Source organism: Ammospiza caudacuta, chromosome 10 (genome assembly GCF_027887145.1).
Source record: "Ammospiza caudacuta isolate bAmmCau1 chromosome 10, bAmmCau1.pri, whole genome shotgun sequence".
In the NCBI taxonomy this organism is placed as follows: Eukaryota; Metazoa; Chordata; class Aves; order Passeriformes; family Passerellidae; genus Ammospiza; species Ammospiza caudacuta.
The window spans coordinates 22,441,642-22,465,264 of record NC_080602.1 but is presented as its reverse complement, the minus strand read 5'-3'; the positions used below and the strand labels follow the sequence as shown (position 1 = coordinate 22,465,264).

At 47.6% G+C, this 23,623-nt stretch overlaps 1 protein-coding gene across 2 annotated transcripts in view; it reads right to left on the bottom strand.

The window, feature by feature from the left end:
• Positions 1 to 1,104: 1,104 nt before the first annotated feature.
• Positions 1,105 to 23,623, bottom strand: part of CHD2 (chromodomain helicase DNA binding protein 2) — a 54,810-nt gene continuing 32,291 nt past the window's right edge. For both annotated transcript variants that reach the window (XM_058811574.1, XM_058811575.1), the window contains 23 exons: positions 23,009 to 23,197; positions 22,353 to 22,515; positions 21,829 to 21,981; positions 21,281 to 21,352; positions 20,058 to 20,207; positions 19,323 to 19,471; positions 18,718 to 18,814; positions 17,893 to 17,985; positions 17,246 to 17,419; positions 16,200 to 16,375; positions 14,711 to 14,752; positions 13,616 to 13,755; positions 12,768 to 12,906; positions 12,483 to 12,633; positions 11,127 to 11,249; positions 10,761 to 10,889; positions 9,880 to 10,020; positions 8,643 to 8,777; positions 7,595 to 7,773; positions 6,943 to 7,042; positions 6,258 to 6,474; positions 5,272 to 5,521; positions 1,105 to 4,490 (listed from right to left, as the gene is read on the bottom strand). In XM_058811574.1, coding sequence (XP_058667557.1) covers positions 4,157 to 4,490; positions 5,272 to 5,521; positions 6,258 to 6,474; positions 6,943 to 7,042; positions 7,595 to 7,773; positions 8,643 to 8,777; positions 9,880 to 10,020; positions 10,761 to 10,889; positions 11,127 to 11,249; positions 12,483 to 12,633; positions 12,768 to 12,906; positions 13,616 to 13,755; positions 14,711 to 14,752; positions 16,200 to 16,375; positions 17,246 to 17,419; positions 17,893 to 17,985; positions 18,718 to 18,814; positions 19,323 to 19,471; positions 20,058 to 20,207; positions 21,281 to 21,352; positions 21,829 to 21,981; positions 22,353 to 22,515; positions 23,009 to 23,197 — 3,496 coding nt within the window. In that variant the 3' untranslated portion in view covers positions 1,105 to 4,156. The remainder of the gene's footprint in view (positions 4,491 to 5,271; positions 5,522 to 6,257; positions 6,475 to 6,942; positions 7,043 to 7,594; positions 7,774 to 8,642; positions 8,778 to 9,879; positions 10,021 to 10,760; positions 10,890 to 11,126; positions 11,250 to 12,482; positions 12,634 to 12,767; positions 12,907 to 13,615; positions 13,756 to 14,710; positions 14,753 to 16,199; positions 16,376 to 17,245; positions 17,420 to 17,892; positions 17,986 to 18,717; positions 18,815 to 19,322; positions 19,472 to 20,057; positions 20,208 to 21,280; positions 21,353 to 21,828; positions 21,982 to 22,352; positions 22,516 to 23,008; positions 23,198 to 23,623) is intronic.

Below are 23,623 nucleotides of genomic sequence, written 5' to 3'. Positions count from 1 at the left end.
TTGGCCACTGTCCTGGGCTCTGAGTGCTTGGGGTGAGGCAGGACCAGCTGTGCAGGAGCAGCCACAACTGCAGAGTGATGTTGCTCACCAAAAATGAGCTTTTTGCTAGGAACCAGCTCCCTCTAGAGGGTCTGCCCCTCTGTAAAGCACAGCCCTGTCCCCTCCCTGGGGTGGGTGCAAGGTAGGGCTGGGGGAGACACCTGGCAGCATCAGGGTGCTCACAACCTTACCTGCCTGCTTAAATAAAAATAAAAACGTTTAAAAAGTCACTGGTAGACTTCAGGTAGATTGACCCAGGCACGTACAGCCAGCCCAGCTCCCTGAGCCCCTGTGCCTCCCTGCAGCTGAGCCCCATGGCCAACAGCCAGTCACTCTTTCCATTAGGAAATCCATTTTTCAGGAGCATATAACTCAGCTGTGAAATTTCACTCTTGGCTGAAACTTGGCTCAGCAGCAGAGAGACTGGGAAGGGCTGGACCCAGTGGCTACAGGTGTGAAAAGTGCTTTTTACAATGAGCTTTTATAACTTGGGAGGAACGGCTCCAAAATCCCTGCTCTGTGTGGGCCTCAGTGTGAGCAGTGCAGGGTGAAGACCAAACCACAGCAGCCACTGATGCCATCACATCCCACCTGGAGAGGCACGTCCTGCCCAGGAGGGGCTGGGGACAGACAGGAGAACTCACTGATACAGCAGCAGTAACACTTCTTCTAGAGAAAGAGGAATTCTCCCCAGAAAAGGCAAAAAAGAAAAGTTACACATCTTCAGAAATCCATAAAACCTGGAGGTGGGATAAACATAATCACCAGTATCATCCCAGTGAAATCCTGGTGGATCTGGGTTAGAGAATGTACAGCTCCTTCTGATGAGGTGGAAATTCCCATCTGAAGAAGCTTCCAAGTCTCTATCAGCACAGACTGTGAAACTATGTAAAAACAGCCAAGCAGAACATGCTTATTCCTGCACAGTGAAAATATCCATGGTGGCTTGGCTGTGGCTGGCAGGAAAGGGCCCTGTGATCCCAAACCAGCCCCCAGAGACACCACACTGGGGCCCTTCTGAAAATCTCAGTAACACTTTTTAATATACAAGAATCAAAAGTACAGCAGTTTTACAATGTAGGAAAATTTCATACATACTATATAAACAACATATTTACATCAGAAATCACTAGGACAGTGGCATTTCTTTCACAAATATAAATTAATATTAATTACTGTTTTTAGTCAACAGGTTTAAAAGTCCGTATTTTTACAGTAAGAGTCCTTCTCTCCCCAGAAGGGAGGCAGAGGTGGGGAGGAAACGGGTGAAAGCAGAAAAATATCTTTGTGTGGATCACAAACCATTCACACAAGGACTTCAGCACTCGGTTCCGTGTCCATTTTGGTTGGGACCACATCGCCTGTCCCCACAGCAAGTTTTGGTCTGCAGGATTTCCACCATGTGAACTCGTAACTTTACACCATTTCCAAAGAGGGCAGGCTGAAAAACTCTTATTTTTTTTTTTAATTTAAATTGAACCCCAGCAAGTTACTGCTATTTTCTGCAAAGAGGCTGGAGGGAATCCCACAGCTGGTTAGGAAGGAAGAGCTGTACCAAAGCTGTCACAAACACCACAGGGAAGTTTATGGCTGTGGATGTGTCCCCTCTGATCCCACTCCTGTCCCCGTGACTGTGTTTGGTTGTGGTCCCTATGCTGAGGGGACATAAAATGCATAAGTGTGTGTGTGTGCTCAGGGAAGACTTTCTCCCAAATCTCCTTCTCCAGCTTCACTAAAGCCAAACCCAGCAAACATTCACCCATCATGAGTGGACATGATGTGACTCCAACGTCAGGCTAAAGTGACAGTGGGGACAGCTCTCCAGTGGATATGGGTAAAGCTTTTGCTGTTGCACAAGAAGGAAATCCCAACCAACCTCAGATAAGCAGAAACCCCCACATCTCAACACAGAAAATGCCTCTTGCTGGGATCCAAAGCTCTCCTGCACCAGCCCTCACACTGGTTGCCAGTACTGCCTTTGCTACACGAGTATGGCACAAACTTCCCACCGTGACAAAAACAGCAATTCTCTTTGCCCCTCTGAGGCCACCTCCATTTTCACATTAAAAGCTAATACCTCTGAAAAGAAAGGACCTCTTTGTTGAATACCACAGCCTGCAATCACAGCTTAGTGGGAAACACCACGGAAAGGTGCTCTCTCCACACCTCCCACCCCTCGAGGGGGACTGTGGAAGACTTGCCTTCACCTCACGCTGCACAGGTAAACACAAGTGTAACACTTTATCAGGGCAGCAGGTGCCCCTAAGGAAACAAAACTGCCCTGAATTCGGTGGAAATCTTGCAACATAAAAACAAAAGGGGAACAAAACACTTCCCGTGTGTCCCCGTGGAGCAGCGGGATGGGGAGGAGTGATGGCAGCAGATTTCCAGGGATACACTGCATGGAGGAGTTTTAGTGTCAGTTTGCATGCACCTTCCAAGGCACTGCCTGGAGTCAGGAAGCCAGCCCTGAACACTCATCTGCCCTCAGTCCTTTGGGGAAGGGACATCACAGCTTATTAGAGTCAAATACTGGCATCTTAATAGGAGGCCCAGCTTCTGTGCCCTGCCAAACAGGAGTCTGGAACAGCCTGGTCTTTAATACTGAGCTCTGGGTGGTGATGGTGATGCAGCCCCAGACACCACGCTCAGGGCAGCCTTTGTGGTCTCCAGGGAACTCCAACCTGAAAAATGATCACCCAAGGTGCTTCTGGCCAGCAGGATGTGCACAACCAACCCCTCACCACACCAGTGTCCAGGATGGATGCTGGTCTGCATCAAATACTGTGGTTTGAATACTTGGAGTGTTTGCCCTGAAGTTCACTGAGCTGGGCTGCACATTCCTCTTTTCCCTCTGCCACGCTGGGCTCTAAGACATTTGCTCCAAGGAATTCCTCATTCTGTCCCTGCTCACTGAGGTGCCAAGTCCTCAGGTTCATTTCCAATTTAGACAAACAAAAGGTCTAGAAGTGCAGGTACTTTTAGCAATTCAGAGTCACTGCTGACTGCTGGAAGGTGACCATTCCCTGAGCAGTGATCACTCCACTGGATTCCTATTTCACTTTGCTCTACCATCCCCTATCCTTCAGTCACAGTAAAGGTTTGTGATCACTGCTTTGTGAAGCACAGAGAGAAATGATTTGCCCAAAGACCAGAGGCAGGAAGATTAGGAGCTCCAGTATCCCCAGAGCCATCTTTTGATCTTGCACCTCCCAGCCAGCATCTGTTAGTTCCTGGACCACCCAAGCTGCCCATGCCAGAAGAGAAGAGTTTTGTTATGAACTCCTGAGCCCTGTCCACTGGGAAATACTGTTCTCACCCCAATTTCTTTCCTGATGGTTAGAAGTGAACTAAGCCTTTTGTTGGCCTTTTTTTCCCAGCTCACACTTACCCCCAGAGTCAAGATTTGCCAGTTCCAGCTCTGGAGAAGGGAGGAAGATCCCCCCCACCTCTTCTGTTGCAGGTGACACAACAGCAATCAAAGCAGAGCCAGTTTCTTGAAATGGATAAAGACATGAAAATGATAACATGGCCAGGAAAGTGATGAATTGTCACCAGCATGGCTCCAGCTCGTTTGGAGTCATTCTGCAGGGACATCAAGGCCCTCTTTCAACCAAGTTTGGCTGCTGAGGGACTTCCCTGTCCTTCCTTGAATATATTGCCCCATGCTGGTGACACACAAATCCCAGCCCAACCAGTTTATCCCCAACCCCAAAGCAGCATCTGTCACGTAACATCAAGTTCAGAGCAGGCACACAGCCTTCTGCACCATCCTAAGCAGCATCAATCTGCCTTCTCCTTCTGAGGAAACACTGGCTGGGGAAAAACTCCCTTGGGTCCATTGGACTGAGGAAAACAAAAACAAAACAACAAACGAGGCAGCAAGGCTGGTTCCATGACAGAACAGTTCAATGGTAAAAAAGGGGAAAGGAAATGGGAATCTAAACCAGAATCAAGAACTAGGGAAAATCTTCCTCCACCCACTCCCCCAAATTCCTCCTTGACCCAGCCAGATGATAGCAGCATGTTCAGAGTTTCTGGTTGCTGGCTTGGAGAAAGCAGCCACCGTCGCACCAATCCCAGGATCTCGGACGTGCCCTTCGCCCTCTCCGTCGCTCTACGCTTTCCGAATGTTCCAGTTATAATCTGGATTGTTTTTCTGTTCCAATGACCTATCCAGAGGTGACCTGTGATCGAGAGGTGACTTGGAATCGTGGGGGGATTTCTGCGAGGGGGGCGAGCGAGGGTCCGACACCGGAGGGTGGGATGGAGGGAGGGGCTGTTTGTAATCGCCCAGTTTGTCTGTGTGGAAGGACCGGTAGTGGTCCGAGGGTCCTTGCCCGTGGTAGCCCATGGGTGGCCTGTGGTCAGACATCCTCCTGAAATCCTGCTGGTGGTAGTTCTGAGGCCTGAAGTCCTCGGACCGCCGGCGTTTGGAATCATGGTGGTGCCTGTGCAGAGAGAAATGGATGGAGATCAGCTCCCCAAGCCCACTGAGGTGAGGGCAATGTCTTAGGTTGGAAATGGGTGTGTGTATTCTATTCCTATCTGTGAAGCAGTTACCTTCTTAGTTACCTTCTTACTTTTCCTTTATCTCTTCCACAACCAATCCTCCCTCTGGGAAATACCCTTCTGTTAATGGCCAATAAGTGTCACTGTATGACTGATAAAATTACATAATCCCATTGGGAGAAGCTCCGCCCAGAGGGAGGAGCCAAGCATTCCTACCTGGATCTAATCAGAGGTTTGGAAGACCACAGGCAGCCTTTTCCCACTGGATTCCCAGAGGAGCAGCCTTTTCCACTGGATTCCCAGAGGAGCAGCCTTTTCCACTGGATTCCCAGAGGAAGATCAGGCTCATTTACACTACACTGGAGGTACTACTACCTTCCTTCAGAGGAAGACTACACTGTTCTACAGGACCACTTCTCCAACAGAACCACACCTGGCACTGCAGGAGGGCTGCAGCCACCATTTAATGGGACTGCTGACATCCACAGTGTGTCAGCTCTATTCTGACTCTGTCAGTGTTATTTTGTATTACTGCACTGTTTATTTATTTTATATTTTCTTCCCTAACAAAAAACTGTTAGTTCCTGCTCCCGTATCTTTGCCGTAATTCCAAAATTACACCAATTCAGAGGGAGGGTGTTTACATTTTCCACTTCAGGGGAGGCTCTGCCTTGCTCAGCAGACCCCTGTGTGTCCAGACGCAGTCAGACCATCGCTCACCTGTCGTAGTAGTCGCGGTGGCCGCGGTGGTCGCGGTCGCTGTTGTACTGCTCGTAGGGCCTCTTGCGGGACAGGTTGTTTGGTCGGTAGTTGCCGGAGCTGCGGTGGGGGTCCCCCCGCGAGCGCCGCTCCCCGTAGTGGTGGTCCTTGTACCAGTGCTGCTCGTACTGGTGGTGCCGCTCCCCGCCCCACATCTGGTTGCTGTTGCCGCCGTAGTTGAACTTTCGATCCCTCTGCCAGTCTCCTCGGTCTGCCGTGGGCAAAAAGCACCTCTGAGTCTCTGTTGTGATTTGGTTTTAAGCCCATTTGCTTCCCTGAATTCTCCAAGAAATAATAGCTATTGACACTCTAACTTTCTCCTCCCTAAACAACGTGGGCCCATTTTATTCTTTGAATTTCTGTCACAGACATCTTTTATGAAAAATCCTTTCCTTCAGATTTTTCCTCCTGAGAAGCTGAGAGGCCTCAGGAACAAAATGTAAACAATGGTTATCTGCTGCTGTGGAATGCTACAGGTGGATCTGTGATTGGCCAATGTTGGTTATTTCTAATTAATGGCCAATCACAGTCAGCTGGCTCAGACAGAGTCCGAACCACAAGCCTTTGTTATGATTCCTTCTTTTTCTATTCTTAGCTAGCCTTCTGATGAAATCTTTTCTTCTATTCTTTTAGTATAGTTTTAATATATCATAAAATAATAAATCAAGCCTTCTGAAACATGAAGTCAGATTCTTGTCTCTTCCCTCATCCTAAGACCCCAGTGAACACGGTCACAAATTTCTTTATCACTATTTTTTTATCATCCTCACAAATCTTACTCACATTCTTTTCCTCACTACATCACCATGTTTTCTAGCCCAGCAGTAAGTACAGATGTTCTATCCCATCCCCTTTAAACCTGAGCAGCCACAAGTCCCAGAAGGATTTGTGTCCAGGAGCATTAGGTCAGAAGGGAAGGTTTCTCCCGGCCTGCCAGCCTGGCTCACCTGTGTTGCTGAAATGTCTCTTGTTTGGGTGGCTGTAGTTGTCCCGGGGGTGGCCGTGCATCTGCTGCTGGGTGTGGGAAGGGGGCATGTGGATCTTCTGGGAGTGGGGATTGTGAGGCACGTGGGACTGGGACATCACGGAATCGCGGCTGGAGCCTGACGGCTCTGGGCGGAACGGCTTCTTCATGCTGGACATGTCCTCCTTCTTCTTCTGCTCCTGCAAGGGGGAACAGAGGGATGGATACAGCTCAGCTGCTCTCCCACCAGAAGAGCAGGACTGTGAGCCAAGCTTGTCTGCCAGGCTTTGGATTTTCCTGCCTCTTTGAGGTGAGCCAAATCTGTACTCAAGAACGGCACAAACGTGGTGGAGGACAGGCAGAATTTCGCAGCTCTGCTTCTACACCTGATCTCTACAGGGCAGCATGCCCCGGCTTTTCACTCCACAGAGCAACTGAACATCACATGCCACACCAAACAATGCTTTTGCTTGGTCAGGACAGCCAGGACAAAGTGACCAGAAATACCACATAGAAAAGAAGGCAAATGCAATCAGACTGTTCAGATGTTGAGAAAATCACAGGGCCAATAACAAAGAACACCCACGGTAAGAGGCAGAAAGAATTGGCACTTCCAGTGCAGCAACTTTTAAGGACAGAAATTAAAGGAAAAGCACTTCAGGTCTCACCTCCTCTTCCTGTGATCTTTTCTTATGAGCCATCTTGTAGAGTTTGTGTAGTTTTCTGGCATCAAATTCTGTGAATTTTGACACAAATATCCATAGGTTCCTAGAAGGACACAAACATTTTCTGTTAAGTGCTACAGCAGCAGTTTAACTGCCAATGACTTCCAAACCAACATCAAATTCCTTCTACCCTTTCTGGAAAACAGTCTCATCTCAGAACAGGATGATCAGGAGGGCTGGAACCGTATTCTTCAAAGTAAAATAAAGAGGTTTGGAGTGGTTTGTATGATTTAGCTTTGAAATCAGTTTTAATGAAACCAGGACAACTTGAAGACAAAACATTTGCCCGGGACTGGTGATGGAAGACCATCCCTGTTCAAGGTTCAGGCTAAATGGAGCTCTGAACAACCTGGTCTAGTGAACTGTGTCCCTGCCCATGGCACAGGGTTGGAACTGGGTGATTTTTAAGGTCCCTCCCAACATAAACCATTCCATGACTCTGTGATTCTGTAGACTGAGTGGACCAGAAAACACAACACTTCACAGGTTAAGTAAGAGGCAAATGGCACATCCATCCACAAAAAAACCCCAGCAGCCTCTGACTATTATTTCAAAATATCCTAGATCAGCTAAGGAAAACAAAATGATCCCTCACCTTCTCCACAGCTTGATGTGATCCTGGTCAGTGTAGGCTTTAAGGCACTCAGAGATGCGATCACCGATTTTCAGGAGGCAGTTTCGTGTGTGCTCCAGCTGTTCTTGGACTGTCAATCCCTTATCAGGCTTATCAAGTTGCTTCAGTGCTTTTTTGACTGGTCTCATCCTTTCCTTGCACTTGAAAGAACAACAGAGAGGAGACAGTGATTAATTTGGCAGAGGGCTCTACATCATTGCCCTGCTAATCGAAAAGAACCTCGTTTAGCTTTATCTGGCCATTAGGCAAGGAGAAATCAGCTATAAAATAGCAAATTGTTAGACAAGCTGCAGACAATCATCAATAAAAGACAAGATTTTCCCCACCTCCACTGCCCCTGCCTTTTAGGAGGGAACAATTTGCTTTGCAAGCAGTAACCACACATGGTCTGCCCCTGCATGGATCCCATGGCACGCAGGGAAGTGTATCCAAGCCTCCACACACTGAACCAGCCACCCCAGCTGAAAAACTGCTCAATTCAATCCTGTCCAATCCCATCTTTGGTCACTTTAATGCTTGCTTTTACCAAAACTAGCAGACATGAGATGAAAGCACTGCATTTTTCGGACTGGGCTCATCAACGCTATGCACAGATAAGGAATCAGACAGGTTTTTTGACTGCCTGCCTGGATCTTTTGTACATCACAGAAGGAAAGTTAAAGAAAAAGACAAAAACCCCACAGGACTTTCAACAATACAGAGATTTGCATTGAGAGAACTGCTTTTAAGAAGTGGTATTTCAGCCAAGGAGAATCTGCCATGATAATTTTACTAAAAGGCAATTTTTACAATGAGCCTTGTGGGCATGTTTGCTGTGAGAGCATTTACACAGCTCTGCACCTCCAACAAGGTCACCCTCAAAACTCCCCTGCATTTCCTTGCCTGAAAGAACTTCTGTGGCTCCTTGGCTTCTACAAGAGAGGGAATGTAAGGCTGCAGGGTGTTCTGTAACTTCACTGGGCTCTCAGCACTGCCCTCCCATTTCCCAAGGAAAATACAAAATACTCACTATGCTGAATGTTTCTTGGTCCAGATCATCATCCTCATCTTCTCCAATGGGGATTGGCTCGCTCCCTGCAGTGATGTGGACAGGACCCTGTGATCTCTTCCCTTTACTTCCAGATTTGGCCTCTGCACCTTTAGGCTTTACAAGGACAAATTACAAACATCACACAATGAGCCAGGATGGAGGATCCCCAGTGACCCAGCTAACAACCTCCACACTATTGTTACTGGCAGCTACTAAACCTGGGCACTGTTCCTACAACTTTCCTCCCAAAATCTCCAACTGTTGAGCTGCAATGGCTCTGTTTAACTTTATGTCATCCATGAGGGAAAAGGGAGAAGTCAGAGCCAACAGTTTGGACATGAACACGATATTCACACTCATGGGAAGAAACCAAAGTTGAAGACTTGGAAGAGAGGTTAAAATAAAAAGTATCTCTCCCTTGCAAAGGACAGAGCTCAGGGTAGTCTCATCTCTACCAGCATCTGCAACTTTATGTGATATCACTAGTTCTCAAATCATGGCCTGTTCATGTATATTTTTACTTCTATGACTTACTTGCAATCAAAGCCACACCCAAAATCTCTGGAAAGCAAACTTTCCCCTACATAGGCAACAAAACTTCTTAGTTTGCACTTATGACCTCAGTGTCAAAACACACTGGGCATGTAGTACATACCTGTTCCTTGGACAGGTACTTCAGGTCATTATTATGGAAGCTTTTACCCCCCTTCCAATTTGCACCCAGCCTCAGGGCAGTTGTACCCAAAATTCAGGAGATATTTGAGTCTCCAGCATACCAGTGATGTTGAAACACTCATTCTGTTGAGTCCTGAACAGTGACAATGACAACTTACAGTCTTGATGGTGTGGACACTTGGGTCATTTGGGTGAGTTTAAATTAAAGGGGAATACAGACGAGGACCTGCCAGCCCTGTGATAAATCACAGCTGGACAGAACTTTGATCTGAGTGCTCCAGGCTCTTTCCTTAGCATCAGCTCTGTGGCCACATCCATGTCACGGGGACAGCTGTACTTTAAAGGCAGCCTGACAAAATCTCTTCCGTTTTGGTCACATTCCATGAAGCTTTAGGACATAGTGCCTTTTCTACTTTTTATGGCGATTCAGAAGGGCTGAAATAGGGATACCCCTCATCCCACAAGGCCTTTAATCCTAAGTCTCACAGTTTGTCCAGCTCAGGGCCTTCCCTATCATGCTGCTCCTGAAAGTATCACATACCTTCTCCTTCTTGTCTTTTGTCTTCTTTTTCTCCTTATCGCTTTCCTTTTCTTTCTTAGAGGATGTCTGTTTTTCCTTGTTCTCTTTGTTCTCTTTCTTCTTCTGTTTCTTTTTCACTGGGCTCTTGTCCAAGCCATCCTCCTAGAATATCAGTCACAGCACAAAGCTGGAGTCCCTCACCTCATGTACATTTTCTTCCATAAAACATCCTTAAAACACAGGCAACTTTTGAGGTCCATCCAGATTTACCCTCACACCTCTTTGGGCAGACATCGAGCCCTGCTCACGCAGCTGCCATCCCCCCAGAGGTGACAAAAGGGTATGAAAAGCAGAGCAGCCCCACTCTGTGACAAGCTGGCAAGCTGCAGAGCAGCCCTGCTCTCCTGTGCCAGCTGCACTCCAGAACGATCAGCCCCTGAGGTAGATACTGATCAGCACACGAACAAAAAGCCTCAGACTGCAAGCCAAACCACTCAAAGTCTGAACATTTTCTAAGCAACAGCATGACCTTGGTAAACTCCAGCTTCACCACGGGCTGACGTGCCCAAAAGGAGAGGGAAACAATTCTTCTTTCTCTCCTTTATAAGGGCAACAGGCTTTGTCCTGAGACAACCTTTCCCCCAAGTCAATGTGTGGATGTTTGTGGCCATTCTGGGATGCCCCAAATCCCTTAAAGCACTGAGCTGAAAGAATAGGTGGAAAAGGTCCTTCTTTCACACCAACAGCTGTATGGGTGGTTTTGTGAGTTTGCCAATCCTGTGAGAATTCACTTTTAGTGCCTCTGATTCCTGGGGGCTTTGCTGGGAATGCTTTCCAAGGTGAGGTTGGGCAGTCACAGCAGAGCCCAAGGAAACCTGGAAAAGCCACCAAGGCTGACTCACCTTCACTTCACCCTCTTCTGACTGGTTGTCTGAGTGCCGAGGAGAGGAGAGCTCATTCCCATGCTCATCTTTGACTTTGGGAGCCTTGTTCTCCTTCTTCACTCGGGGTTTCCTCTTCTTTAGCTTGCCCTGGTAAAAACAGAACAAGTCAGGGAAAGCAAATAGCTGTAGCTGCTTCCTGGGGACATTTCCCATCTCCTGAACATTTTGCAAACAGCTGCAGGTCCTGCAGGCTGGCAGGAAGCCTCATGAGCCCAAATCCTTCAGTAAGAGCAGAAATAACCTGCCCCTTATTATTATTAGTGTCTCCTGCCATCAGCCAACCACTCCCGCTGAAACCCCCAGAATCAAGAGGCCACATCTCACCTCTTCCCCATCTTTCATGTTTTCTTTCTTGTCCAGATCTTTTTTCAGCAGTTTCAGTAGATAATCAACTCGGGTCTGGAGCTGTTTTCCCTGAGGTTTCTTATCTGTCTCAACTGGTAGGATCTTTGATAAAGAAAAAAAAAAAAAAATATATATATACACCCATATGCACAAAGCTTGACAAAAGATTTACACATTAGCAGCAGCCCTTCCAGGCCCAGCAAAGAGCAGAAGATGCTGCACCTTCTGGGGGAACAAGAAGGCTCAAGGCAAAGCTCCTACCCAGCAAGCATCCCTCCCCTTGGAATCCTGCACAAGTTAAAGGATCCCAAGGCTTGCTAAGCCTTGCAAGCTTGCTAAGGTCTCTTGAAGGAAAAAATCCTTTACAAGCTATATTTGGGACTTTGAGTTGCAAAACTGAGTCCACTGGCCTTGACACCTCGGATTTGTTTGTGGCAGCTTGGTCACAGCAGCCCAGTCACTCTGGTAACCTGAGACACTGCTACAGCAGGGGCACAGATGCACAATTTTTAGTGGAAAACAAGGCTGAAAGGTGACACTTTGTGGAGGAAATAGCTCAGCTTGCCAGCTAGGTTTGCTTCATACTTCACTGGAAAATGGGTGGCGTGTTTCAGGCAGCTGTTTCCATTGCAAAATGCCTTTCTGAGCTCCACACATGGAGGGCTCTCAGGCAGAGCCTGATCTCAGCTAAAAGCACCAGCAGGGATGTCAGGGGAATGCTGCAGGCTGGCAGCAAAGCTGGTGTGCAGACTCCCAGTGCTCCTCAGCCCTGTGCTGCAGTTTCCACACTCTTTGCACCACACTGACACAACGGATGGTGGATTATTTTTAACCCAGATCATTTCAACATGGTGCCTGTAAACTGTTCTTGTGGGGATGACTGAGGAACAGAGGAACTAGATGGAGGCTTTCCAGCTGGCTGTGCTGCCATTCCCAGTCCCAGTCGTGTAACCATACCCTCGAAGCTAACACAGACCAGCCTTAACATAAGCAGTGTCAAATCTGTGAGAAATTATTTCCACTCAGAAATTCACACTCAGCTTCTTGTGAGATGCTCAAGGAAACATCAAGTCACAGCCTCTTCCATCCTGTGCATGGAAGCACACATGTCAGCACTGCATCAATTGAGTGTGGTTCACCTGGTACTGCCCACCAAACAACACAACTCTGCCTTCCATCCAACATGCAACATTCCATGAAGGCCACTGTCTTCCTCATTATCATTGATCATGGTTTTTGGAGTAGTTACAAACATAAACATCTGGTTTTGGAGTACATGAGGTGTGTTTGCTATGAGCAATGGACCCAGTGGAAGCAGCAAGCAAAGCCACCTACCTTATCAGACAGCTTCAGCTCTGGGTCTGTTTTAATCAGCTCCCAGTTTCCATAGCCATGCTCGTAAATTCCCACCAACAAGCGAGAATCCTCCTCCACTCCCCAGTCTACATCAAAATGAGCAGCTTTGACACGGCACGTCAGGCGGTACCTAAAGGCATTGCAAACACTGCTTTTAGTGCTGTGGAGGACAAAGCAAATCCACACATCCAGGCTGTTCTCTTCCCACTACAAAACCCAAACTCCCTCAGCCTCTTTCTGCGTTGCCTACTTAGCCAAACTCACTTCTTCCTTTCCTCTGGGTCCGAGGGAATGGATTTGTGCAGCATTTCAAACTCCTCCTCGTGCTGGATGATGGATTTCACATTGACTTGGACACCAGAAATCTTGATGGTAGGACCTCGTCTCTTTCCAGGTCCTTTCCCTGCTCAGCAATAAAACACAGCATTAATTAAGGGAACTCTTACAGAAGGAAGTGTCTCTGTAAAATGGCTCCACAGACAGTGATCAAGACCTTGCCTGCAACCTCTTATTTAAACATAAGGCCCAAAATATAAGTTTTCTTCCACTAACTCGCTTAGATCTGCAATTTAAACACCTCCCAGTACCATTTTCTTAAAAATACTTCTAAGTACACTGGAGCTGTTGATTCTGCAGTCTTGGTCAGCTGCAGCAGGCAGAGACCCAGCAGGAAATCCATCCCTGACTCTGTATGTCCAAACAAACAGCAAAGAGCAGCCAGACAGAGAGTGGGTGGTGATTCCAGCTCTGGGAATTGCTGTGCACCCAGCTTTACTGTGGAGTACACAGCACCAGTTTGATTTCCAGTTAAAAATAAGATCTGCCTTGCTTTGTGGCCCAGCATTCCATGAGTTGGTCACTTCAGCCTCTCCCCACAAAAACTCATGTCCAGCAGAAGCCAACAGACCCAAGAGGCACTGTCCAGTCTGAGCAGAAAGCTCAGGGGCTCCTCTCTGAGGGTGAGAGCTGCCTGGCAGAGCTGGGGTGGTTTAAGTGTGTTCTTGTTCTTTGCTTCCAAGTCACAATGTGGCCTCCCTGTCCAGCACTGGAATGGTTTCCGCACAAGCTCCATGGAACACTCCCAAAACCACCCTAACAACACCCTTGCCTACCTTCTGCTGGATTTTCCTTCAGCTGCTCCTCATATTCCTGCATTGCTGACACACAGCTGTTGTGGATGAGCTCCCCCAAACGCTTCAGGTCAGCCACAGACTTGTCCACCAGCTCAGCATCCCGGGCAATGCACTCCAGCCTGGGGAACAGGGACAGCTTTGTGTGAGATACAGCAGTTCCTCTCTCAATCATTTCCTATTCCATTGTTTCACAGCTCAGTGCTGTACACATGTGAATGTATAAAACATGCACGAGTTGGGTTTGTGCAGGAAACAATCCAGGTTTTGTCTTTTTTTTGGGTCTAACAGCTGCAGTGCAGATGTAGTAAAACTGATCCAATCATGTGGATTTTTTAGTACCAAAGCAAAGGTGAGAACTGTCTCTCTTGGGGACAACAGGGACCCTCTATGACTGTCCAGTATTCCCTCAGGCTTTCCCAGTTCCACATTAACTCAATTTGATGGTCCAAAGCTGCCATCTGCTGTCCCTTTTGCCTGCCTGAAGTCAGTAACATCAAGACTCACATGCAAGCCTTGTGTTTCATACCAGGAGAGCAGAACCAGCTAAAAATGCACTGAATTTCTCCTATAATACATTCAGGGAACTCTGCCTCAGCCCTGAGACCTTTCTAAAGCCAGGGCCCTGCAGATCCATGTTTGAGGATGGTGCCTCTCTTTGTTTCCCTTCAGGAGGGACAGAGCATGGAAAGACACTCCAAATTCAATCCTGAGGCTAACGTGCACAGAGGAGCTTGGCAAGTGTTTTGGGCAGCATTTGTTGTCCTGACAGCTGCTCCCTCTCCTCTCTGGGCAGAGTGGGAATGCCCCAAGGGCAGGACTGTGCCAGCAGGACCCTGCTGTGTCACAGCCTGGCACCACCACTGCTCCAGCTGGTTTTCAGCCAGCATTCATCAGTGCCCATCAACAGAGGCACCAGGGAGTGCCCAGCAGTGCCTGGGGTCTGTGGCAGGGCAGCAAGGCTTGTGCTGTCTGTGCAGGCTGTGTCACACACCCAGAGCAATGAGTGCCTGCAGTGCCCAGGAGCACAATGTGCCTCCATGGTCACCTCTGGAGCAGGGCCAGGTCGGGACTCACCTTTCAAGAGGCAATCCAAACTTCTTGTAAGCCTTGATAAACCTAAGGAGAAAAAAAAAAAAATAACAAACTAAACTAGCTGCCATAAAAAGTAGGTCCTATATCACAAATGTGCTTGAATATATTAATTACAGCCTGTCACATTATCACCCTTGCATTCCCCACTGAGCAGCTCAGCACTGGGAAGCCTCATCCATTAGCCCCCACAGAGAGTTTTGTGACCTTGGCTGGAGAAGAACACAACATTGTTATGAATGTTGAGAGTTTGACAGATGAGGGGTAAAAAAGAAAAGGAGAGTGGTTACTGTAGGGCAAAAAAAAAAAAAAAAATAGAAGAAAGCATTGGCTCACACCATGTTGGTAATTATTAACTTCATTTTTCCAGGAAGAAAAGAGGCATTAAATCAATGTCATTAGTAATTTTAAAGCTTGGGCTGTAAATGCAGCAACTCATCACAGAAGAGCCAAATGTGGCTCCATCCATCACAGAGGTTTGCAGATGAGGTTTGCTATTTATTTTCATGTCTTATTTTTATTGTGAAAATCCCTGCTGTGGCTAACACATCTTTAGAGCAAGAGTTGCTGCAATCAAACATTGCCTTGAGCTGGAATAGACACAATGGCTACAACTACAGGTTATTTTTTAAATGAATTAATTTTCTGCCTTCTTATTTTCATTTTGTATTCTTTCAGCCCCTTTCTGCTACATCACAATAACCTAAATGGCTGTTATATTGCATATTGTAACATGTCTTCCTGCTCCATGGTTTCAAGATAGTTATGAGGCAGCTATCACAGCCCAAAAATTCTGTTATCTCCTGCTTAAAAATATACCAGCTCAGAGATAGAGAGTTAAGGAAAACTCATAACTCCCTCTCTTCCATCTTTGGCCGAACATCTGGGTAGAGCTGTTAAGACAAAGATCTCTGGGAAAGACTCAAGAATCAGAAGATAGGAGAAGAAAACAATGTTCTGAAATGCAGTCTCCAGCTGACATCAGACACTGACACATTCAGATCAACAGGACCAGTGCTTCTCATGAGGTCATTTTGCCAGAGCCTGCCTTTCACTGAGAGCTTAAATCAGCAGGATGACTGCCAGAAAAATGTCAGGAAGGCCAGAGACCTTGGCTTCTCCAGCTCTGCAGTTCATGGCACCTAAGACCTCTTCACATGTTATACAGCATGAGCTCCATCCACTTGGCCCACAAGGGGCACTTACAGCATGGATTAATTTTAGGAAGGCACCAGCTTCACTGTAGCCTGGCCAAAGACAATCCAGTCCATTCTGCACTGACCTGAATGCAAAGGCCATCAGCTGGGATCAAACTGAGCTATATAAAGGTGCAGAAGCTGTGCCAGTGAACCAGCTCTGCCCGACCACTGACGTGCTTACAGGTGAACACATCCTGGATTAATCTGGGATTTTCCCCACCTGCATGGGGTTTCTATATTTGTTTTCTGAACCGTCCCTTGTGCCCAGCACTGACCTCCTGATTTCAGCATCAGTAAATCCTTCCACAGTGTCTTTCCTGACACTCCGAGGGCGTCCCCGGCGCTTGGGTCTCTTCTCGTCGTCGGTGTCGTCGGTCTCGCTTTCTGACCCAGATGATCTCTGAAGCCTCCTCTTGGTCTCTGCATCAGATTCACTGTCATTTGTCTGAGCCTGCAGGTACCAGAGAAACAGCAGGACAGTTATCAACTGCTCATCTCATCAGCTAGCAACCTTTTCTGTCCCCAGTGCACTGGCACTATTTAATGGACTGTAAACCACGTGAGCATCCGTTCCTGAAGATGCAGGAGCCCCTGTGGCCAGCCCAGAGAGGCTGCACAGTGGTGGTCATCCTCCTTTTACAGCCACCAGTTTCACAATTGAATTTTGATCTACTAAGAGATGTTAAAATATTGATTTCCATGAGTTTATGCCACGATCCCTTAGACTATTTTGAAAGCCAGGACACCTCAGAAATTAATCTGGATTCATCCAACATGAATTATCCTTCTCTGTGTTTTTCACATCAATGTTTTTCTCCAGCTCAGCCCACAGAACAGTTCTAACCCCTTCAAGTCTCACATCCCAGCAGAGCATCCTTGCACAGTCAGCTTTCTTTTGGATTGGGATAGATCCCATTACATAAAGAAGAACTTGGGAAGACACCATCTCTTTTGCTCCTCAGGATCCAGATTTAGGCAAGAGCCACCCAGGGAGCTAGAGAGCCCAAGGAAAAGAGACAGCCAAAAAATGGCAAAATCTGCAGCAAAATCCAATACAATTGGGTGCTTTGCTTTGTGGTCACTGCAGATTCTTTTGATTTTGTCTGCTAAGGTGAGATGAGTCACACCAAGTCCAGTCTGGGCCCTCAGGCTGCATCCCAAACCATTGGTGCAATGCACAGTGCCAACAAGAGGTCACTGTGCTACCTCTGTGCTTTATCCCAACCAACTTTGGAGAAAGAAAGATGCTCAGATGGCAGGGAGGCCTCCCCTGAGCATTCTCTTTGGCAGCTCTCTCCTTCAGCCTCATGATGGGTTGTACCTTTTTCGTTGAGCTCCGGATTCGAGGCAGCATGTAGATTTCCTCCAATTCTTTCTGCCTTTCTTCCTCCTCCACCTTTTTCCTCTGCTCTTCTGGAATGATATCATCCCAGTCCTTCTGGGACCGCTCATCCAGCTCTGTCTCTTCCTCCTCCATGGTTGCAAAGTTGGCAACCTTTTACCAGCAAAGGAGAAGTTTTAGCAATTCCCTCCCCTGGCAGGAACACCCCAGAGCTGTCTGCTAAGCCTCAACTCCTTCTCCACAGGAATTCTGCCAACACTTCCATAACTACTCCATAATTGATCCCTATGCCACTGCATTCCTGGCTCCTTGCCCTTCTTTGGACTAACAGCTTTTGAGGAAGTACGTGCAGTTTAAGGAGTACTGCTGAGTATTTGTAAATTATTGGGTTTGTTTCCAAATTTGGTAAATTCTGCATTTTATTCACAGCCTTCAAAACCACTTTCCTGAAATTAAATTAATACCTACCTCGGGGGGGGTTGGAACTGGATGATCTCTAAGTTCCCTTCCAACCCAAACCGTTCTGTGATTCTGGGATCTGTGCGAGGTGTTCCTGCCTGTTACTGGCCTCAGGGTGTGGGGAGCCACATTCCCAAACCCAGCACAGAGCCTGGGGGTGTCCATACCTTGAACTGTGAGAGCAGCTCGTCGGTGGCACTGGTGGACACCTCATTCTCCCGGGTTTCAGCCAGACGCAGAATCTCGTCGATGTCCATCTCCTGCCAGTCAGGGAGAAGAAGGAGGGATAAAGCAGAGGGTGCCAGGCACAGCAGGATGTAAGAGGCTTTGAGAACAGGCTGGTGTGCTGATATGAGCTAAATAAAGTGCAAATGTCTGCAGGGTGTCATCCCAGAGGGCAGGGATGAACTGTCTCAAGTGGGACAGCAAAGTACAAATAAGGTGACAGAACAGAAGGAAAGGACCATCAGGGCTGAACAGTGGGGAAAATTTCCAGGCAGTGAGATGTATGAACTGTAGACCGTCTCCCTGGGGAGAAGCTCTGCTGCTTGGACCATTAAGAGAATTGGTCAAAACACTCAATGCTAAACTGTCAAGCGATGTTGCACTGAGGCAGGAGAGAGCGACCTGTTCACTGCACTGTGCTGACTCCTGCCTCGCTCAGAACCACCAAAAAAGGTGCTGAGCAAGTGCTCAGAAGAGGCAGGGAGAGGAGCCTTCAGCAGGCTGTGCTGTCACTAGCTAATAATCCTCAGAAGGCAAGGGACTCCCTGGGTGACCATTACCATTTAATTCCCAACAACAAGGCTCTCCTCAAACCCTGATCCCACAATCCCAGACTCTGCTTCCAGCTTCTCCAGACTCCCACATGTCCTATTCACCAACCTCCTCTCATGCACAGGGCAAGAACAAAGCAGGAGCAACCACACACAGTCCTTCTTGCAGACCTGGAGAGCACTACAAACTGCTATGTGATTTCAATTTCAAACTACCTGAGGCTCTGACTCTTCCCCTTCAAGCTCCTTGAAAAGATCTTCAGCTCCAAACTTCAAAATAGCTGTCAGCTCCTCTTTGTTGAAGGGATTTGAGCTGCAAGAGGAAAAGAAGGAAAAGGTGTTTTGAGCTGTTCAGTCAGAACTCCTACAGCACAAAACCATACCAAAGTTTTTCCCAATTGAAGCAAGGAGTAAGTTTTCTACCCAGCGCTATAAAAAGCTTTGTTATTATTCTCTTTCCTGCTCCAGCACAGACAAAGTCTGCAATGGGAACCACCTCCATCTACTGGGGAAAATGAAGAGAATCTGAGGTCACTGCCAAAATGCAGCCGTTCCACAGCCAGGTTCCCTCAGACCAGGATGATCTCTGGGTGAGAGAAAGAAGCAAAAACAAGTGGTGCCCTAAAACTATCTTGAATTTCTGATTATCTTTATCCTATGTATCCAAATAAATGGCTGCAGAAGCCAAATCAGTGGAAGCTGCCATGATTTATTAGCCTTCTGCCCTGAACCCTATCAAATAAATCCTGGGAAATGCCAGCAGGGGAGGCTGGTTATGCCACGTGCTCCAGACATTTCTGCCTCCTGACACAGCCACGTACTTGGATCTCCCAGAGTTGTTGTCCAGAACAGTCCTGCCAGTGGTGTCCATACGCTGGATAACCAAATGATCCAGCACCATTTTCTTCTTGGCTCTCTCAATGATCTCCTCCTCCACTGTCCCCTTGGTGACCAGGCGGTAAATGTTCACCTGAGAGGCAAAAAGAGACCACAGCTATTTCCTGAACAGGCTCTGCTGATACAGCAATGCATCCCTCAGCTGCTTTCACTGGGCTGCTGACATTGTCTCTTCATGTACAGATGTGCTTTTTCAGAAGAAAAAAAAATACATTCACTCTGTATCTCAGGAAATCCAGTTAAAATCAGGATGGTTAACACAGATCCTGTAGTGTGCCTAAGCACAGAGCAAAAATCTTCTGAAACAATCACTCTAAATTCAAACTAGCACCAAACTAGCTTTTCACATATCCAATAACCCCTAGAAAAGGTGGATGTTCTACTTTTTAAGTTTTTCAGGGCAAGAAAGAACAGAGTCCACTAGGACTAGGCTGAGAAGTGCAATGCCATGGGTTGGGTTCTGGGTATGCTCAAAACCAAGAGAAAGACTTGGCACCTGGCAAATCCGGGCTGCTTTTTGTCTCCTACTTTCTAAATGAGATTCCCTGGAGCAAGGACTGGGACAACAAGCCCATGTTTTCAGAAGCTTTGGTGAGGTGAGAGGGTGTTTAGGTGCACACACTGAAGCCAGAGTGAAATAACCCAGCAGCTCTCCTGACCTGCTTCTTCTGTCCGATCCGATGGGCTCGGGCCTGAGCCTGAAGATCATTCTGGGGGTTCCAGTCCGAGTCAAAGATAACAACAGTATCAGCAGAGGCCAAATTAATTCCCAGCCCTCCAGCTCTTGTAGACAACAAGAAACAGAAGTCCTGAGAAGGAATAAATAAAAAACATGAGTTAACCAGCTTGTAACTGTGGGCATAAAATAGCAGTGGTGACTCAAAAGCTGTAAAAGGGAAGGCTCTGTTGCACTCATGCTTCTTAAAGCAGAAAAAGGATTTCCTTCTCATATTTCCTTCCCTTTCCTGTTCATGCAGGCTGAGCAGCACCAGTCTTTAAGCCCAGACCCAGGGTGAGGCAGTGCTGGCCCAGCTGAAGGGATGAATCAATTTGGGAGAGCAACACAAGCAGCTCAAGGCAGGAGCACCTTATTGTTACTTCTGAAGGTCACACCCTGTTGCTCACCAGGCTCCTACAAAGGCAGCAGGCAAACACCTGCTTTTTGCTGCCTGAATCCTGTTAGGAGTGAGATCAGCAATGAACAGACTGTTCCATCTTAGTGCCAAGATGCCTGAGCCCCCATAGATGTCCTCAGGACAGGGAAAAGGGCAGGTTCTGTGGCCTTTCTTTCTCTTTGCCCCTCACACTTCCTTTTGTTAACTTTCCTACGACCACAATTCCTCAGAATCCCTGTGTGAGCCAAGAATCCTGCTCCAGCCCAGGCTCCTGGAGTGAGGAAAGGTATTTCTCACAGCTGGGCTGACTGACACAAAAACAAGTGTCCTGCACCAGTCACTGTGAGTCAGCAAGCCCAGATGAGAGGTTTCAGATGCCCTCTCCTATTACACTGGAGACTTTCACCTCCAGCACTGGAATCCATTGCTTGCCAACACTTAAAATCCTTCTTTTGCCTCTGTCATTTCATATTCAAAACAGCTTCAGACTGGAATCACTCAGCAACCATCTCATTCTCCAGACCAATTGGGAGAGAATGACTAAATTTTGGCTGTTCCCAGCCTCTTCAGAACTTTCTGGAAATGTGACTTGCTGCCCTGCTCCTTGGATGTGAGATATTTCAAGTAATATGAAATATGAAAAGCCTGCCATATCCGTGTCTTTAAAAGCACCTGGGCTCCTGTGGAAAGAACTGTTCTGAGCTAAGCCCCTGGAGTCAGTGCCAAGCTGTGGCTCAGCCACAAACCCTCTGCCCAGCCTGAGGTACCTCGGAGCCGTCGGCGTTGAAGTGATCCAGCGCCTGCTTTCGGATCTCCCCCTTGATCGAGCCGTCCAAGCGCTGCAAAAACCAACAACAGTGAGAAAAGAGAGAAGGTAAAGGAGCCCTGAGGCACTGCTGCAGCCGAGTGCTGCCAGCCCTGCAGCCCCCTGTGCTGCCTGCAGTGTTTAATTGTTAAAAATAGCCACCAATTAAAAATATCTGTGCTGTGTCACAAGGGCTGGGGGATGCTCGGGGAGCAGGCACAGGGCGGGTGACACCGCAGCTCCCGTTACAGGCTGCCAGCCAGGCTCCCTGTGCTCACTGTCCTCGGGGTTTATCACATGACACAGCCCAAACAGGGCCTGTCATAGGAGTTCTGCAGAGATGGGGCCACGCTGAAAGGAAGGGACATCCCAGCTCCTTCCAGTAAGTGCCACCTGTAATCCCAGCCACCAGCCTCGGGGGAACTCAGTGAATCCCACTGCTCAAGCTCCCTCCACTTTTTCCCACATTTTCAAGGGGACCCCACTGTTTTCCATGCTGATGTTTCTCACCTGAAAAGGGTAGTGTTTGATAGTCAGGTACTCTGCCAAGATGTCCAGCATCCTCACCATCTGGGAGAAGATCAGCACTCTGTTGCCTCTCTCGCGCAGCCTGGTCAGCAGCTTGTCCAAGAGAATCAGCTTTCCACTGCTCCTGATCAAAGACTGAAGAAATAACCATCATTTCCAATCTTACCCGTAGGTACATCACACAGAGACCTGCACAGACCTGCTCCTTTTGGGGTCATTCATCTCTTGTACATCTCTAATCTAATCATCTGGATTTACACAGCAGAGCCCACACTCACAATGAATCACACCAGACAAATTGTACACTGCCCACAGCTCCTGCTCTAGAAGGCCATAAAATGTTGCCTGCAGTAGCAGTGGAGGGCTGGGGGTTCAAATGGCTTAGCTGAGAGAACTATTTTTGAAGAAGAAGCCACAGAAGATAAAGCTTCACCAGATGTAATTTTGTTGGGAGGACAAAATAATGAAATTTAAGGAAAAAGGTGGTGACCAAGGACACCACTCACCTGCAGGGTCTCAATGCCATTCTCTCTCTCATTTTCCTCAGGAGGTTTGATAAGGTAGCAATGGTTGCAGCACTTTTTCAATTCCATCACAATATTCAGGAAACCAGATGTGCTTCCCCTTGTTCCCTTTGAAAGAGCTTTGTAGTTTCTTGTCAAAATCCACCTGCAGGCAGGAAAATTAAAGTCGTCATCATTACTCATTGCAGAGCAGAGCCTTGGAGGAACAAAACCTTCAGGAACAGCTCATTCAGGCACCAGTCTACTTGCCTGTCTCCATTTCTTCTCATTTCTCTTACAGGATCCTCTTTCCTCTCTAAAAACCCTGACCTGACTTTCCTATTGATATTATCACTGTTTAATATTTTTTGAATCCCAACTTTGTGCATATTGTCACTCCCCCAGGAAAGACATAACATTTTGTCTTGCAAAACTGGCCAGTTGAACTGGATCACTCTACAAAACCATCCTCCAGAAGGAAAGATATCAGCTCCTCTACCTCATATTCCTGCTGGGGAGCTCCCAGTACTACAGGTGATGGTGTCTCACTGCACTCTGAAGGCCACAGGATGCACAGAACACTGGAACACTCGTCCAATGCCCTCAGAGAGATGTGCCCATTTCCACTGGCACTGCCAGTAACCCATTCAGTGACTCACTTGTAGTACTGCTTCTGCAGAGCAGACATTTCCACCCGCAGGATCTGCTCCACTTTGGCTGGCAGGGATTTCTCCACATCCTTCTTCACCCTGCGCAGCAGGAACGGCTCCAGGACTTTGTGAAGGCTCTGGTAGCCATTCTCCCTTCCTTTCCCGTGATCCTCCTCAAAATCCTCCCAGAACTCAAACCTGGCAACAGAAAGCAGGAGAAGGGAGGTGTCAGAATGCCTCTTGTCCTATGGCACCAAACAGCAGCTGTTGGATGCACTCCTGCTGCACCACAGACAGGAGAGCAGCACTTTAATGGAAACACAGTGGAAGATAACAGATTCACTCTGCTCTGGTTAACTGAGCAGATTGCTGGCAAAGCTAGAAGATGTCTGGGCTTAGACACCTTCCTAACATCTTATATTTGAGCTCCACACTGATTCCCAGGACCCAAAATCCCAAGTTTCCCACTATTTCACTCTGCTGGCATTTACCTGGCAGCAGTTTCTGAATTTTCCACGGTGCCTCCCCCAGGCACAGCTTTGACAACTGCACTGATTTACCCTGCTCTGAAGGCTCTTTTGGGATTGTTGCTTCCTCTGACAGCTCCTTTGAAACGTGGAGATC